Source organism: Athene noctua, chromosome 28, assembly GCF_965140245.1.
Source record: "Athene noctua chromosome 28, bAthNoc1.hap1.1, whole genome shotgun sequence".
NCBI lineage: Eukaryota > Metazoa > Chordata > Aves > Strigiformes > Strigidae > Athene > Athene noctua.
Genome location: NC_134064.1, coordinates 4,772,443 through 4,789,504, shown reverse-complemented (window position 1 = coordinate 4,789,504; position 17,062 = coordinate 4,772,443). Strand labels below are relative to the sequence as shown.

General features: G+C 51.9%; 1 protein-coding gene across 2 annotated transcripts in view; it reads left to right on the top strand.

The window, feature by feature from the left end:
- The first annotated feature begins 1,285 nt into the window (after positions 1–1,285).
- Positions 1,286–17,062, top strand: part of PPP3CC (protein phosphatase 3 catalytic subunit gamma) — a 34,812-nt gene continuing 19,035 nt past the window's right edge. Inside the window, exons 1-2 of one of the 2 annotated variants that reach the window (XM_074928449.1) lie at positions 1,286–1,550; positions 16,844–17,041. In XM_074928449.1, the coding sequence (XP_074784550.1) occupies positions 1,499–1,550; positions 16,844–17,041 (250 nt within the window). In that variant the 5' untranslated portion in view covers positions 1,286–1,498. The remainder of the gene's footprint in view (positions 1,551–16,843; positions 17,042–17,062) is intronic. The other variant, XM_074928450.1, reaches the window with a different exon arrangement.

Here is a 17,062-nt window from a genome sequence, read left to right as displayed (position 1 = left end):
CCCGCCCCAGCCTGCCCGCGTGGCACAGCATTCCAGGAGTCGCCTTTAAGAGTCGAAAAGCTCTATTTAAAAATTTTTTTTTTTTTTTTTTTAAATGTATTTCCAAGCATTGACGTTTGGCTGGAGGGAGGCTGAGGTTTCAGAGTGGGACTGTGGGATATTTTATTCCTCTGCAGCTCACACGAGGGAGCCTGACTCGGAGCAGCGTTATTCATGTCCTTGCTTCCCCACCCTGCATTAGATGGGGAGGGAAAAAAAAAAAAGCATACTTTGCTTTTCTGCTGCACTTTTTTTGCCTTTCCTACTTCACTTTTTTTGCCTTTTCTACTTCACTTTTTTTGCCTTTTCTACTTCACTTTTTTTGCCTTTTTATATCCCATTACCCTCAAGCTGCCAGCTCCGAGCAGCAAGCACAATTTTTAGAAACCCCGCTGCAGCTAAGGAAATCTTGAAATTCTGTGGGGTTGGTTTTTTTTAAAAAATAAATGCTATATTAAGGAAGAAAGGTCACGGCATGCATCTGACTTGCTCTCTCTCCTCCTCAGCGCTGGCTCAGTGCTTTCAGGGGGGCTGTCAGGCAGCAGTGCCCCTGCCCTGAGCACCAGGCCTTCAGTTGGGCTCCTTTTTGCTGCAAGATCCTGTTTGGATGAAGGCCTGCAACCTCAGTTAACCCCCTCAGCAGAAAGGTTAAACCCAGCCCGCCGGGCTGGCTTGGGGTCACCCTCAGATAAACTCAGGCCCTTCTTGCTGCCTCTGCTTCCTGATACGCCACAAGCTGTCGGGCCGTGCAAACGCTGCTGCACCCAGCGCCCGGTTCCCCGACCTGTGCTGCCAGGAGGGTGCGGTTGAGGTTTATTTTTACCTGTTATGTCTTTTTTTCCACACACACCCCCCCCCCCCCCCCCCTGCTGGCGCTGAACCTGGCCGGGGAGCAGGCGGGAGGCGCCGGCTGAGGGGTGCTGAGCCCCGCGGGCTCATGGAGGGAAGGGGCATCGCCCCCTTCCCCTCACAGGCCTCCCGCCATGTTGCCACCCCCCCCTTCCCCCCCTGTCGCCTAGCAACACCCCCATCCCCTCCAAGATGGCGGCAGGGAGGGGCGCCCACGTGACGCGCGGCGCATGCGCGGCACCGCCCCGCTCCCCCTCCCGCGCGCTGCTGCGCGTGCGCGGGGCGGAGGGGCGGGGCCCGCGCGGCGCCTGCGCGGGGCGGCCGGTGCGGGGCGAAGGGGGGGGGCGAGTGAGGGAGGAGGAGGAGGAGGAGGAGGAGGAGGGCGGCGGGGGGCGGGGGGAGCGGAGCGCCGCGGAGCCGCCGGGGCACCCAGCGGATCCCCAGCCCGCCGCCGGGAGCACCCCGCGGCCCCCCTCCTTCGGAAGGGAGCGGGGCTGGAGGAGGAGGGGAGAAGAAGAAGAAGAAGAAGGAGGAGGAGGAGGAGGAGGAGAAGGAGGGGGGGGGAAGGCCGGGAGCGGCCCGTTGTGGGGCCGGCGGTACCGCCACCACCATGTCCGGGCGCGGCCACAACAAGCTGCCGACCACCGAGCGCATCGTCAAGGGTGAGGGGCCGGGGGCGGCGAGGGCGCCCCCTGTCTGCGTGGGGGGCGACGCCGGGGGTGGGGGGGCTCGGGGGGGGGGGGGGGTGTGGGTTGTGGGGGGCATCCCCGGGATGGGGGAGCGCTGGGAGAGGCGGGGAGGCTGTTCAGGTGGGGCTCCCCTCTTAAAGGAGAGCAGTGGGAGGGGGGTAGGCTGTGGGGGGGGCTCCCCTTTGTCTGGTAGAAAGCTCTGCGGAGGAGCCTGGGGGGCACCTTTGGTCTTGGGGGGGGGCATATCTCTGTTCCGAGGGGAGCGGGAGGGGGGATATTTTTGGCCTGAGGGGCACCCCTGGTCTAAGAGGGTGAGCAATCCTGCCGCCTCCCTCCTCTCTGTGGTGCAGGTCCTCACCCTGGTGCAGTGCGAGGGTGGGGGGGGTGCAGCGCTGGGGGGTGATGGGCTGGGGGACCCCCCAGCCCCTGTGGCCGCAATAGGAGGTCGCTGTCTGGCAGGTGGTGGCGAGGGGAGGGGGGTGCTGACATCCCAGCCCTGCTGGGGGGGGATCCCCATCCTAGGGAGAGCCCGGTGCCCGGAGGAGGACAGGGGCGCTGGGCTGGGAGGGGAGAGGTGCCAGCCCGGGGAGGGGGGGGCAGGCGCTGTGCTTCTTCACACCTCACCCCCCCAAACTGGGGTGCCGAGACCCTGCTTTGGGTGGAGGCAGGAGCTGGCAAGGGGGGGGGCTCACCTGGCTCTACTTTGCATCCCCCCTGAGGATTGGGGTCGGGGGGGAGAACCCACCCTGCCCTCAATTCTCGGAGCTCCCTGCCTGCTTGCCCGTGTCTTGCCTCCCCCAAAGCCCTGTTGGCTCTCCCGATGCCCCGAGGCGGGTGCCAGCTGGCCCCCTCTTCAGGACCCGTTATAGTAGGTACTATTTTTGAAAGAGCAGAAGACACCGAAGCGGTTAACGAGGAGAGAAATACGTTAGCTGAGAAACTCCTGGATTAGGAGGAGGCTTGCATGATGTACATTTTGCTGCCCTAATTGATCTGGTGCCATTATCGTACCCACGCATCGGGGAACATCCACTGCGCGCCTTCGCTTGCTTAAACTTTTGCTCAGCACCCACCGCCGTAGCCGAGAGGCACCCAGCTGTCAAAGTTATACAATCGCCCGGTTATTAAAGCTTCTCGCCCGGATGGCTTGAATCGTTGCAGGCAGTCACGCTGCCCCGAGCTGGCTGATGAAAGGAGCCGTTTCCCGGGAATTGTTATAATATACGGGTGTGCAGGTGTGCCCACCAGAGAGGTGCATGCTGCCGTCTCTACCTTCTCCTCTGCACGGGTCTATGTGATTTTTTTTTTTTTTTTTTTTTTTAGCCTGTCATGTGGCCAATCACATGTTTAGATGTTAATAACCGTGGCCTCAAATGAAGGGAAAGTGGACTAGGGTGGCAGCCTGGACTTTGAGGCCCCTTGGGTTGGCTTAGCTCTGCGCTGTCCATGGGCGTTTTTTGTGGGTTGCTCTCCACAGGCGGCTTGAAATAAAGCTGAAGGGCTCATGGATTTGGGAGACCCGAGGTCTTTTCCAGAGCCATGTGTGTGGCTTGGTGATTTGTAGGTCTGCAGGCAGAGTGGCCAGTGCAAACCGTAAATCTCCTGCTAAATCCCAGGCAGCTGCGTGTGTTTAGGTTGGCCTTGTTCGAGGAAGGTAATGTCAATGCAGCCATTATGATTCAGCTGAGTCGTCTGTACTGACACGCTGTCCCTGCTGCTCTGGGCTCCCAGATCCTGGGAAACCCTATCAGCAATCCTGCCGACCTCACCGACACCGCTCGGGGGCTCGACAAACCCCCTGCATCCCGCTGGTCCCCACTAATTTTGGGAATTAGTCCGTAGCCAGGTGGGGTGGAGGCTCGTGGTGTTGGCTGGAGCCTGCTCGCTCCGTGCACTGATGCTCTGGGAGCCACAGGAACCTGTCAAGGAGAGTGTTTGATTTCCCCCAGGTATGCTTGGGACGCTGATTCGAGTGCCTCTAGAAATCTGGGGAGGAATAGCTTCTTCCGTGGCTGTGATTATTGTTTAAAGGTGGTGACATTGTTCATGGTTATTAATAATTTAAACCTGAAGATAAAAGCTAATTTTGCTCAATTGGAAATGCCTACAATTAAGTAGGATGTAGAATTTTAACTATGTTTAACCTATATATTTACATCTCTAGAGCCCTGAAGAAGTGTTAACTATAATTATGTTTAGTCAGGAGAAATACAGTGTTTCCATTTGCCTCAGTTTTGTGCTTAAACTTGTACTCGGGTAACTTGATGTTCATTATTAAAAACTCTTAATTTTGGGGTACGTCAAGAATTGCTTTTTAGTAGCCCAGTTCCAGCAGCAGACGGATGGCTGATGTTAACAGAGATCATTCGTGCTCAAACTTGGTGCTCTCATGAGGGCACTTGGAGCGGTTTTTACGCTGGAGATGTGAGTGATTAGGTCTGCTTATCTACGTTAGCCTAATGTTAGGCTCGAATTAACTGGCGGACCCACAGCCTGTGAATACACGTTACGCAGGCAGGTGGGTGTGATGCTTTGGGCTGCTGCAGTGTCCCTGATGCACATGGGTTGGATGCTCAAGCTCAGGACTTGGGCATGGTGGGTGCCTTCCTCTCCAGGCCACCTGAAAACAAACCTGCAGAGGGTTTTGGGGGATTTTGTGGTTCGGGTTTTTTTTTTTTTTTTTTTTGTGCAGAAGCGATCCTGCTTCGTTCCACCTCCACGCCTGCAAGGTGTGACGCCCTCTGGGAAGCAATGGCATAGCTGTGTGCTGCGAGGATCCTTTCCAAAAGACATGAGCGTGGCTGAACGGTGGAAGGCAACCCAGTTTACTGTGTTTGCTGTTGCATCCCTGAAAAATTCCTTAAAAAAGACCCCCTGGAATATTGGTATTTAGACACCTGGCTGAGCCAGAGCAAATAATCTAGAGGGGTTTTCTACATGTGTGTATTATTAAAGCGTTGCACTGATCGGAGGGTGGTGAACTTGGAGCAGCTGGGATCCGGTGCCCTCTTTTTGGCAGCTGTTGTGTGTTGGTCAGTAGGCAGCGATGTGCTGAATTCACGTACTGTTCAATCCTGCCTGTGCTACGTTTTGTGAAGTCCTGTTGGGTTTCTGCTTTTCTGTAGACGGCCAGACTAAGCCCCTGTTAGGGGACTGGTACTCAGAAGGTGCTGGTGAAGCTGGGACCGGTGCTGAGACCACATAGCAAGAGGTGTCCTGTAAACAAGTTTGGGTTTCACTGTCCTTTCCGGCACCTCTCTGCATATCTAGTTTGTTTTTTCCCAGCTGGAAGACATTTAAAGTGTGTGTGTGTGGATGTAAGACCCCTGACGTGTTGCTCTCTTACGTATCGGCTGTCTGGTTGATGGTGGGAACCTCCCAGATCATCCATCCCCTGCCTCTGGGGAGCCGAAAACCGGTGTCGGATCGATAGATGCCATCTTCAGAGGCTTTGGAGAGCTTTCCCCGTGGCGCTGCCAAGCGGGTAGGGTTCAGAGGGGGTGCTAGTTCATCTCGCTGGCTGAAGACTCTTTCCGTTTATGAAAAATGTGTAGCTTGCTTCCTACTTAGTTTTTAATATAAACTACTACTCTGGAAATGCAGTTGGGTGGTTGAGCGTTGGGTTTTCTCCAGCTGCGGTAGGTTGGGAGCTGCAGAGAAATTTTATAACGGAGCGCACGCCGATATGAAAGTCCGAGTAGCTTTGTAATTGGGTTCAAAGTGGAGGAAGGCTTCAAATGCAAGGGAAATTGTGGTTGAAAAGGAGAAATACGTAACACCATCACTTTGGTTGCTGTTTGTTCGTGTTTGTCTTCTGTAAGTTGGTTTGTCTGGTTTGGTGTTGCTATTTTATAGCTAATAAGGGATACTTGGGGGGTGGGGGGGGAAGAAAGAGCTGTGAAAATGGCTAAAAATGGAGGTAAAGGCCAAGGTGCACGCTCTCAGACCTCAGGCGTGCCAGAGGAAAAGTGCAAATACCATCAGGGTCAAGATGTGGTGGCGGGATCTCTAAAAAGCAAGTTGTGTCATAATACAGCAAGTGTCTGGACAGAGCTCAAGACGGCCCTGGGTGTAGACAGCCCTTCAAGCCTGAATCCCGTAGGATCTCTCCGAATTACTTGGGAACCTGGTATTTTGGAGGGGAAAGATGCTTTCTTGCAGGAAAGATGCTTTGTTGTTTGTAAATGGGATGTGCTAGGGAAAGGGGCAGGTCTGGGGTTGAGCTGGGACTGGGTGTTACAGAATTGGTGCTGTTTTTTTGCCAGATCATGTGGCACTTCATCCAAAAATGAATCAGAAGTCAAACATGGTGCTAAGTGTCACTTCTGCAAATATCTTAGGGTAGTGCAGGCTGTTCAGCTCTAATACACTTCATCTAGCCCTCATCAGCCCCAAACAGAGCTGGGGGAACCTTTTTTTTTTTTTTTTTTTTTTTTTTTGTGCACAAAACTCCCCAGAGCCAGGTCTCTCTGTAGCTGTGCTCATTAGCAGAAATGCCACTGCTGGTGGCAAAACCTGTACCCCAACGCTAGCCTTGGCTACTAAAACCTGTTTAGAAAACTGCGATAAGGCATCAGGGAAAGCAGATTGGGCTGTCTTTTGATTTATTTCCTCTGAGAATAACACCAGATGCTTTAGATCGGTGCTGGAGGTAGGACAGAGAGGAGGGAAGGTCGTGTCCCTCTGGACCCTGCCGTGTTTAATCTATTTTTTTTCCTCTTTCCCTGCTCTTTGGGTATCAGCCTGTGAAAGGTTAATCCCATTCTCCCCCCCCCTGTTCAAGGCTCTGCTGGCTGCTTGGAGGGCCCATTCTGCAGCAATTAGAACAAATGAGCCCCAATTAGCCAGGTACTGTGCCGAAATAATATTTTTCATTTAATAAAGAAGGCAGAGTTGAGAGGAATTTGTCTCCTCTAGCTGTAATGTTGTTTTTGGTGCCCGTTTGGTTGCATGGGCAGGCAAAGGCAGGCTGTTCCTTAGGAAGTAGGGCAGGGTGCTGGCTTAAAATAGCAACGAATGCCGGGCTGCTTGTGATGAAGGGAGCTATTTAGGTAAATCCTGGGGTCTCGGTGGGGGCAGAGCCGCCTGCTAATCTAAAGATACTCCTTGGAGACCTATATTTGTCTGGGATCCTTCCTGGCTTGGCTGGTTGTCCAGGTGTTCCCTGTTCGATCCCTTGCGCCCCTCTGCAGATTGCATTGGGATGGTGAGTGTGTTTAATAGACGTACAGTGCGTTAATGTCTTGGATGGTAATGGAATTAGACATCATTAAGCACGAGGAGCGAGGAAACAGGCTACGTAAAGGCATCAGCGTTATCCTATAATGCAAGGCTTGGTTCTGGATGGCTCTTGGAGGCCGGCCCGCCAGGCCAGCGGTGCCGAAGAGGCATATGTTGACCCGACGACACTTGAGAGCCGGGTCAAGGGTACCGGGAAAACCCTTTAGGGCAGGGAGCTTGGTGTGGGGCAGGGGGAGGGATGGGGAGCAGCTCTGCCACCCGGAGCACCTCTGGTTGGGATGGCACAGACCAGAGGTGAGATGAAGTATGAAGGGTGGGTGCTCCTGGGTGCAGAGGGTGGCTCGTAAAGAAACCTCAGTGCAGCTTTTAAAGATTTTTTTTGCTGGCGGGGAGGAGGAGCGTCAGGCTATCCAGGTTGCACTCTGACTTCAGACCTCCAGCCTCCGAAGCAAAATCTCGCTGCTGTCTCCAGCTGCAGCATCTCCAGCTATGAAACCTTAATAGGAACTCACTGTGTTTCCGTGAGGAGCAGAGGTGGATGTGAGCGTGTTGAGTAACGCGACCTCTCCAGCTGGGAGCCTGGGTCTGCCACCGTGAGAGGGCTCGGGGGGTTTCTCTCTCCAGAAGCCTGCATCAATCTCCTGGTTTCTGAGTGCTTCCCCTGCTTCAGTGATTACCTCTGCAACGGTGGTGGCTGTCAAACGTGGGTTTAAAGCACTTTCCCTGCTGGGAGCTGGATCTGGTGAGAGCACGCAAGGATCTCCCCTGTGTCAGACAAGTGGTTCAGGGTGTGTTACAGGTAAACGGGGAGAAGTGGTGTCAACAGCCATCCCAATAAAAGTCTTCACTTCCCTAGCCTGCTCTGGAAAATACTGCCTTTTCTCAGTTGCTGAGGTGTAGCGAACGTGGTAAAATGGCTTCTCGAACAGCAGTGGGAGAATTATCCCAATGGTGACGCCTTGGATGCGTATCGCGGAGGTTTCCCGGAGGAAGACCCTGACCAGCAGCACAGAGAGCTGGTTTTGCTGGTTCAGCAATAACTGGGGGCTCCTGTCATCCAGCTCGATCCCTGACACTGCAGGTCTCTGAAGCTGCTCCGAAAACATTGCTAGAACGTATTTAGCCCATTTATTGGGTTACTTACTCTTTGGTTTGCAAGAAAACTGCTCTGGCTCATCTCCAGTGTGGCCACCGGGAAGATTTTAATGAGTTTGCAGCTCCCTTCAGACTGTCTGCACCTCTGTGTGGTTTTAAGGCGATATGTGGGTATAAATGTGGAACATTGGAGTGAGCACGTTGCAAGAAGTGCGTTAACCGGCGCTATTTTCATCCAGCGCGAATGCAGCTCGCAGGTAGAGAAGGGAAACCGAGACCCCTGTCGTGTGCGAATGGGTCTCTTTTTGCTGCAGTGGTGACTGCAAGAGCTCAAATCCTCCTTTATTGAGGATGTGACGACCTTTGGCTGGATGCAAAGGAACAGTTGCTTCTCCCCGGGCCTGCAGGCCGGGCTCTGCCCGCTCCCACCACAGCGCTTGGGCTCCAGCGGGAGCGTTTCTGCGGGTTCTTTTCTTAAGGTTTCCCATGTGGAGCAGCCGATTCCTGCCTGCAGCGTCATCCTGAGCAAGAAAATACTCAACGTGTAGAATTGTGTCTGCTCAGAGTCGCTTTAAAATCGTTGCCAGCCCCCACCCCGGCCCTGCCGCTGCCAGCGGTGGGGTCAGATTTACATTTGCCAGCAGGTGGGGGATTTGCCTTTGACACAAAGACCCCGCTGTTCCTGTATTAATGATCTATTAGTGGACGTGCTGGCAGCTTGCTAACCTTGTGAAACAGGTGCTGAGTTTCCCTGCCTGCTGACATCTAGGAATCCCCTCCCGTCTCCTTTGGTGAGCTCACTTTTTTTTAAGTAGCTGCAGCTGTTTGCTGTAGACCTCGGCCTTTTTCTTTGCCTTTTTCCTTTTCCCCTCAAGCTTAGCAGGGACCCCCTGGAGTCGGCTGAGAGACCATCCCGCTGATGGACCTGTGGAGAGGAAGACGCCGGGTTTGCTGTGGGTCGACGTGCTGTTGAGTGGTTATTTCCTAGCAATACATATATTTTTAACTGCTGGAAAGTCTGTAGAGGCTGAGGGTCTCAAAAGAGGTATTTTTTTCCGGCTGGTACTGAGGGCTTCTGTGCTCTCCTTGACAGTAGCTGGTGAGTTGGCACTCGGTGATGTAAGGAGCCTGTGTCCCTGGCAGAGGACTTGGCTCCAGACAGGTTGTCTCAATGACAATCCCAGGCAAATCCGCATCAGTGCTGGTCATTAAGAGAGGGACCTACGCACAGCAACGCGGGCGCTGGCAGCTCGACGGACCTTGCAAGCAAGTACGATTTGAACGTCTGCATCGTTCCTGAGGAGGCTGAGGAAATTCACTGTCCACCGAGGGTATTTTCGAGACCGTCTCTGAGCCGCAGAGCGCTTTGGCAAGAGCACAGACCTGGTCAAGGTTCGGCTTCGTTTTTGGTGGCAGAGCAGGAACCTCGGTGTGAAGAGCCGATCGACGGGGTGGAAAGCTTTGCGGGTGGCTCTGCTGGCTGAGAGCTGGGCGGCTGATGTGTGCTGACAGTCTTAAGTCGCTTCTGTTCTAATTAAATACTCCGGTTTTAATCTTGCCCAGCTCCTTGAAGGAGCGTGGCGGGGGAGCAGAGTGCCAGCTCCACCTCATGGGTCAGCAGCCCGGCCAGGGGCCATCGTAGCTGCCTCTGGGCTTGCCTCCCGTGGCAGACCTTGGCTCACAGCTCTGTTGGTGAATCCTCCTGGAGTAGCCGCAGTTTACTTTGGCAGAGGCACCTTTTCTTTCTTTTCCTAACCTGATAACACTGCTTACTGTCTGTGCTAGATGTTTTGCCAGCAGAACAGTTTAAGGGTAATCACCTCCTTCCCTGATTTAAAGTTTTTAGGAGTCCATGAGCACAGTTCAGGTAACTATATGGTTTCAGAAATGCACAGGTGGACTTAGATTTAGGTAGCTTTTATGGTTTTCTAGCCTCTTGGCTTTGCATTTCTGCCAGTCTGTGGGAGCTTTAAGCATGGCCTGGGTTATGCTCGTTTGACACACATCGTGTTTGTATTTGCATTTTGATGCACAGGACTGTCGCTTGCTTTTTTTGGAATGAAATGCACCTGGCTTCTGCACAGGCTGCGTGTGCCAGAATCTAGTAACCGAAAGTCAATGTGGCCTCAAAATTCAGGTGTTACTCCTTGGATGACTGCGAGGTAGTTGATAAGTTAAAGACAGATTTGCTGGTGGGAACAGTTCAGTTGATTAGTCTTAGTTTCGCTCAACTCTAGTGTCGTGATGACTGTGTCTCTTCCCCTTCGAAGAAATCGTTCAGCCTGATAGAATTCAACGTACAATACAGATATTTTTAGGGTTATTGTGAGGAGATATTCTGGTTGTCCTACAAAAGGGAATCTGGCTCGAGGTAAAGATCAGAGCGAGCTCTCTGTACCAGTTGCACGCTGGGTGGCCAGCTTCGGCTCCAGCAGCACACCTCTCCCTAGTTTTGGATAAAACTGGGGCGTTGTGAACTGCATTTAATGGTCCTCTATATTTGAAGGAGCTGCCACTCAGTAGGACTTGCAAAATGGATGAGAAAGATGCCCCAAGTCTTGATGCCAGATCAGCCCCGTCCCTGCTAACATTAGTGCGTGTGATGGTTTTGGTTGATGCTTAGGGGTGAGAAACAAAACTCTCTTTTTTTTTTTTTCTTCTTTTTTTTGCCGTTTGTGAGGCTTTGGAGCTTCTGAAATATGGGGTTTCTTACTCATAGCGAGAAAAGAAAATTGCTGCCCTCAGAAGATTAGAAAAGTTGCAAAAGTTTGGAGGAGGGCAGACAGAAATGGCAATAGTAATGTTTCTGGCTCTCGCTGCATTTACGCAAGGAAGGGGTTTGCTTTACTTGGTGACTCTTCTGAGATATTACTGTTATTTATGTCAGCACAATCCGGTGGCAAGGGGAGAAGTTACTTATTTTCTCAGGTGGCAGGAGGCCGTGTATTGCTCCACTTTGTGCTTGCTTTGCCTCCACATAGCTCCTGTAGCTGGAGAGAGCAGTAGTTCCCTGACATCGCAGGGTCAGGGCGCCTGTGCCAGCACTGCTTCAGACTGAAAAATGACACAGATTATTTGTCAGGGCTTGGTCCAGGCTTTGAAAAATTGGTATCGAGCATACATCTGGTTTTGCAGGCTTTCATGTACGCTTGCCCTGAGGCAGCCCAGGGGAGGGAAACCAGCATGCAAACCAGCACAGGGATTCTTAAAGCAAAGACATCTCTGCATCTGATGACCAGAAATTTGAACTGTTCGTGATTTCAAGAAAATAAAGATTATTCCATGGAAAATTGGGTAGTTGCTAATAAATATTAGGACTAACGGCAAGTTTGAATTTGACAGGCTCCCTGTAGCTGCTGAGGTTCAACCCAGCCTTGCTTTTGGGCTGGACCCCCTGCTAGAGAAGCACTGAAGCAGGTTGGCTAGAGCGTTGCTGTAGGTAACGGTGGCATCCATCACTTGCCTTCAAGGTTTTGTTCCCTGTTAATGACTGTGAAAGCTCTGCACGATCCTGAGACTTCAGCTTTCTGCAAGCACAAAATGGCATTGCTGTTGCCTTTCGTTGCTGAACTTCTCTCTGTTTGGAGCCCTGGACTCAGCTTTGAATAGACGAATGTAGGTTAGGTGTGAATGGGAATAGAAACGTCTGATAAAAATATCATTGGGCTATTTGGAAATTGGGGAAGAAAAAAACGCCAAAACTGACCTGCTGCTCGTGCTCTGCACAGCTCCACACAGGAGGAGGCTTTCTCTCCGCCTTTCAAAGCGGGTGCGGGTGGCTCCCGTGCAGACTTTTCCTTGTGAACGTCTCTACCTTTGACAGCCGGGTCCGGCTTCCTCGGAGACCAGATCTGGGTGGTGGCAGATGGACGTCTGTCATCCCCGGTCGTCAAACCCTTAGCTGAACGTCAGTCACATATTTCAGATGCCTTCCAGCGCAGGTGGAGAGGGCGCGGTGATGGGAAGCTGTTAGTACCTTCCCTGTGTGTCTGAGCATAAGAAAAGACAGCTTTTACTTGTGCTTAGTTTTGTCTGAGCTGTGCTGGCTGCTTCAGAATGCCCAAAATGTACTTTTTTTTTTTTTTTTCTCCCCGAAGTGCATCTGTAACCATCTGTTCAACTATCGATCTGTAATACCATTTGATGAGGAGCAAGCAGGGAAAGGGGCTGTTGCATTCAGTGCCCTTCAGATTCACTCCCAGGTGGGTGTCAAGAGTTGCAGAGAAATCTCTCTCAAGTTTGTTACTGAGCGTGGTTAATCCTGGGTGATCTGGGGGGCTTGAAGCCCCACATGCCCCATTGTGAGAGGACACCTCCTTCTCCTTCGAGACCCAACCACTCAGGGAACAAACTGAGTTTTGCTGCAGCTGCCCCTTCAGGCAAGTAGCACTTGCTCCTTTTTCAGTCATGAATCTGGCTTTGTTGCTTTGTACAGTCATCCAAGGGACTCTCGACTATATAAACAATAATTTGAGCATCACTTTGTTTTCTCTTCCATGGCACTGGCTCTTTCTGGAGGGGTGGATGGCTCAGCCCTGCTCTGGCTGCTGCTGCTGCCTCCAGTCCTGGGGGGAGAGGATCTTTGCTTGGTTTCAGCTGCTCTTACGGAGAGGAGTAAGGGACTACGTGGTCTGACCCAATCCATGCTGGAAGAGCCGTGATGAAGCTTAAGAGGGGCATAGATTAAGTATAGATGTAGAAATGCAACACGTGCTTTTCTCCTGGAGGAATATAGTCTTTTTGCACCGAGGGGCAAATGAGTGGGCTGTTGGATTTGTAGAGCTGGTGGTAGAGAAGCAGCTTTTCATCAAACCCTCCCTCCCATCCTTAACTGACCGTGTCCTCTCAGAGTGCTGCCAGTACCCACTCGCTCCTGGACTAGCAAATAAAATCTGTGTTAATTTTGCAGCAGATGGAGTCTTGCGCCGTAGCCTAGCAAAGATATCCCTACCCTCTTCGTTTTACTGAAGTCCCTCGAGCACAGCTGACCTTTTAATCCATGATACACCTCGAGTTCACTTGCATTTGTGTCCTTGTGTTTGTGGTTCAGCGTCCCCTGTTAGAGCAGGGATTGTGGCCTTTCCTCAGGATCTGCGGAGTGTAGAGGGTTTTGATGCCCTTGCAAAGGCCCAGACCTAAAGATTTCATTATTTAGACTGGGTGCAACAGGTGGGTTTTGTATACAAAGGGAAGATGACACAAAGATCACAGCTTGTGAACGTTTTATCCATCTTTTTCACTAATGTGAGGCCGAGCTTAGCACTTTGTGCTGCTTGGGCACTCCGTGACTAGCCACGGCATGGGGGTTTTTTTTGTGAGATAAGGAGTTATTTCCCCATTTTGCAGCCAGGAGCAGGAAGTGGACAAGACTCTTCCACCCCTCTCAGTGCCCTGGGGGAGCAAAATTTCAGTTCAGCTTTTGCCACGCTGGCACTGTTCCCACTGTTGGTGAGCCCAGGCTGGCTGCAGGAGGAGCCCCCGTCCTCCACAGCCTCCTGCCGTGCTGCTCACTCCAACAGAACTGAGCGTTAATCAGGATAAAATTCAGATCTTGAGGGGGGGGGGGAAAAGGATGTTTGTGCATCAGATAACCGCTTGCACCGAGTCGCCTAAAGCCCTTACACAAGTTGTGCTGGCTAACAGGATTACTTGCTTTGACAACACTAATTACTTAAGTACTCATCCTCATCCCCGCTGGATCCCTGGGTTTTGGTTTTCCCAGCACTCGGGCTCCAGCAGGTGCTTCTCATGTCTCTCTGGTGCATGGAGGATTTTTTTCACGCAGCCCCCACGAAGTTTTTGCAGCACCCAACGGCTCTGGGTGCGTCGTGGCACGAGTGTCTCAGCCCTGACGCTGCACAACCAGCTCAGGGAATTGAGAAGGGTTTTTTTTGGGTTTGGTTTTTGGTTTTTTTTTTGGGGGGGTGTGTGGGGTGCGTTAGCAGGAAGCATAGCGAGTAGAAAACAGGCGATGTGGAGTAGGTCTTTGCTCTGTGTGTGCGTCCCCAGGATGGTGCTGGTCTCTCTGGAGCAGGTTTTTCTCCCTGTGCTCCATGCTGCTGCAGCTTGGCAGAGGAGAAGCCGGTTCCTCATCGTGCCCAGCTCCTTGTGGGAGTGGAGCCGTGCAAAGCCAGCGAGGGAACTTACATAAAAGTTCTTGGCTGCTCGCATCGGCGTAGCCTCGTATTTTATCTTGCATAACTCCGCTCGCTAGGGCTACCAAGAAAAGGCAAAGCAGACCATGCCAAGGAGCTTTTCATGGATCTCCCAGAGTTGTGTGACGGGCAGTACTGCTCTTGTGGTCGCATGCCATCTCCATGAAGCTTTCGGTCCCAGCTTCTGTGGCTCTGGAGTCGGTGGCTGTGTGAGAAGGCCTGGGATGACAGGGAATGTGGTGCTGAGCTGTTCCTATTTCTCAGTTTTCTTCCTTATAAATCGTTTGACCTTCAGGCGCTCTCTGGCTTCCCGTGGAGTCAGATGGCAGATGCTAGGACAACTGCCCAGTTTGCAGAAGTACTTACAAACCGAGTCCCAGTCCCTTAATGGCAGGGAGTCCCAGAGCTTCCCTTGCCCCTCGCTCCGAGTCCTGTGCCCACGTTTTCCCCCCAACTCCTTTTAGCCTCCCTCATTCCAGCTGAACCTATTCGTGTCAGACCTGCAGCTTCCCTCTGCCTCCTCCTGCAGCGCAAACACAGATCCAGAGAGTGTGGGGAGGGGGAGAAAATAACACCCAATTGTGCAAAATGTTGAGGTTTTCATTGGTAACCAGAGGGGTCTCTCTTTTTTTTTTTTCTCCTTTTTTTTTCTTTTGGCTGTAGAGACGAGCTATGTATGCAGTAAAAAAAATGTTGTCCAGCCTGTGTTGGCATAAGCAGGGGTCTTGCTTAAACCTCTTTAATTGGCAGCTCCGAGGGGAGGGCGCCGCGTGTGCCCTGGCCCCTTCAAGGCACGCAGGGCACTTAGCGAGTACCCAGCAGAGCAAAACTTCCAAAGGCACGGATGAAAGAGGGCCACCTTACTGCAGACACCCGCTCCCCTTTCATTATATCCGCTCCCGTTCTCCTCTGTCCTACATTTCACATGATTTGAAAATTGATGTTCAGCTGCAAAGAATCTCTTGTGCTGCCTCTCAGCTTTTTCGCTCTGGCCCCTGGGTTTCCGAGCTGAAGAGCTGCTCTATTTGCATTTAAAAGAGATCGGTTGCATCACTATTATTTGACCAGCGCTATGGCTTGGCCTGTTAAATTCAACATACCTTGGCATATGGGATGCCTTTACTGGGTGATGGGTAAGGACATCAACTTGATTTGCATATCAGATATTTTTCTGCTCTAGCTGGATTACAGTTAAGTGCAAATCTGTCTTTCACCACATGACACGATCACATCAGAAGCGGGAGATGTGGAAGCGAGGGTACATTATCTAGTGAGTGGGTTTCGTTACACGCGGGGTGTGTTGGAGGCACTGCTTACTCAGAAGCAGGCTGGCACCAGAATCATTAAAATGGCTGTAAAAGGCCCATTTGCCTTCCAAATTTTGGGGTAGTCTGGGGGATGCCCAGCAGAGACCAGGCCGTCTGTCCAGCTGCCCAAGGTTTTACGGACAGCACAAGAGTTTTTGCAGAGGTGTGCCCCGTCCCTGCGGCCAGGAGGCTGAGCAGCAGCTCCCTGTGGCACCCACCCTGGGTAAGAGGCTTTTTTTGGGGGGCTGTGAGCATGATGCACCCTGGGGAGCACCCCAAAGCAAAACCCATCCCAGCATCTCATCTGTAGTGCAGGATCGCTCCCTCGGCGGGGCTTGGTCCTCATCGCTTTGGTCCTGCTCTGACCTGGGGGTGTTGAAAGGGCTGAACCCAGCGGGGTGAGGAGACGCTGGATATTGGAGATGTTCTGAGAAGGAAACAGGCTCCAGGACCCGAGACGACCCCTGTGCCGCGTCGCTGCCACGCGATGCAAATCCCTCCGTGGTGCACAGGAGCTGCCGGCAGCTGGGCCCCACGTTTGGGGCTGTTTGACAGGATTTTACTTCCAGTTTTCCTCTTTTTTTTCCCAAACATCCAGGCCTCCTTCCTGGAATTTATTTTGAATCAAGCCTTTAAATATTATGCAGGGCTCATGTGTTCTCCATCTTTTTTTCTTCTTTAAATTAGCCAGGCCCAGGAAAAGGTAGCTGAGGAAGTCAGATGGTTCTCACTTGTAACTATTAATTTTTTTTTCATAGGTTTCCTTTCTGCTACACCTTCTCACAAATAATACAATTGCCTAGTGTGAAAATAATAATAATAATAATAATAATGGCTTTTGATGGGGTGTTTTTCTATCTAGAGTTAAAAACCAGGGCATGTGTTACAAATAGATGAGGCCTTAACTTGCCTAAAATGTTGGATTCCATCAGGATTTACCAATTAACTAAGCTTGGGGTTAAGCTTTTTGAAGGGGCCCGTACTGAGAGGTGTGAGGCTGTTGCCTGGCGAAGGCAAGTTCTGCTTTGCACCGTGCGGTTTCCTGATCAGTGAGAATTTTACATATTGGTCCTCTTACCTTAATTGCTAGTTCCTGGGAACCGGTGTGTTTTTCTCCTGCTTTTGCTGATATTTGCATGCAGTCCTGTTTTAGTGCAACATTACGATGACAACTATCCCCACCGAATTAGGAGACAGCTTTGCTGCCCGCGTTTTCTGCGGATACATATGGCATTTAGTCTGCACACGGTGGCTTTTTAAACATGCTGAGGGGTGTATTCAGCTGCTCTGGCAGCAGAGCTTTTCTTCTTTCGGTATTTGAGAGCATAATTTCAGTGAAAGTATGTTTCTGAGTGTGTGCTCGTCTTGAGGCTTGGAACGAAAGCCTCTTGCTGAAAAGACTGTAATTCTTTCCCCCCCCCCCCTCTGAAAAGAGACGTGTTGCTAACTTCTTCACTTCCATTTCCAGCTGTCCCGTTTCCTCCTACGCAGCGGCTCACTCTGAAGGAGGTGTTTGAGGATGGGAAGCCTAGGCTTGACGTCTTGAAGAGCCACTTGGTGAAGGAAGGACGCCTGGAAGAGGATGCGGCGCTGAAGATCATCAACGATGGGGCTGCCATCCTTAGGCACGAGAAGACAATGATCGAAGTGGAGGCTCCGATCACAGGTCAGAGAGCTGTCGGCGGCT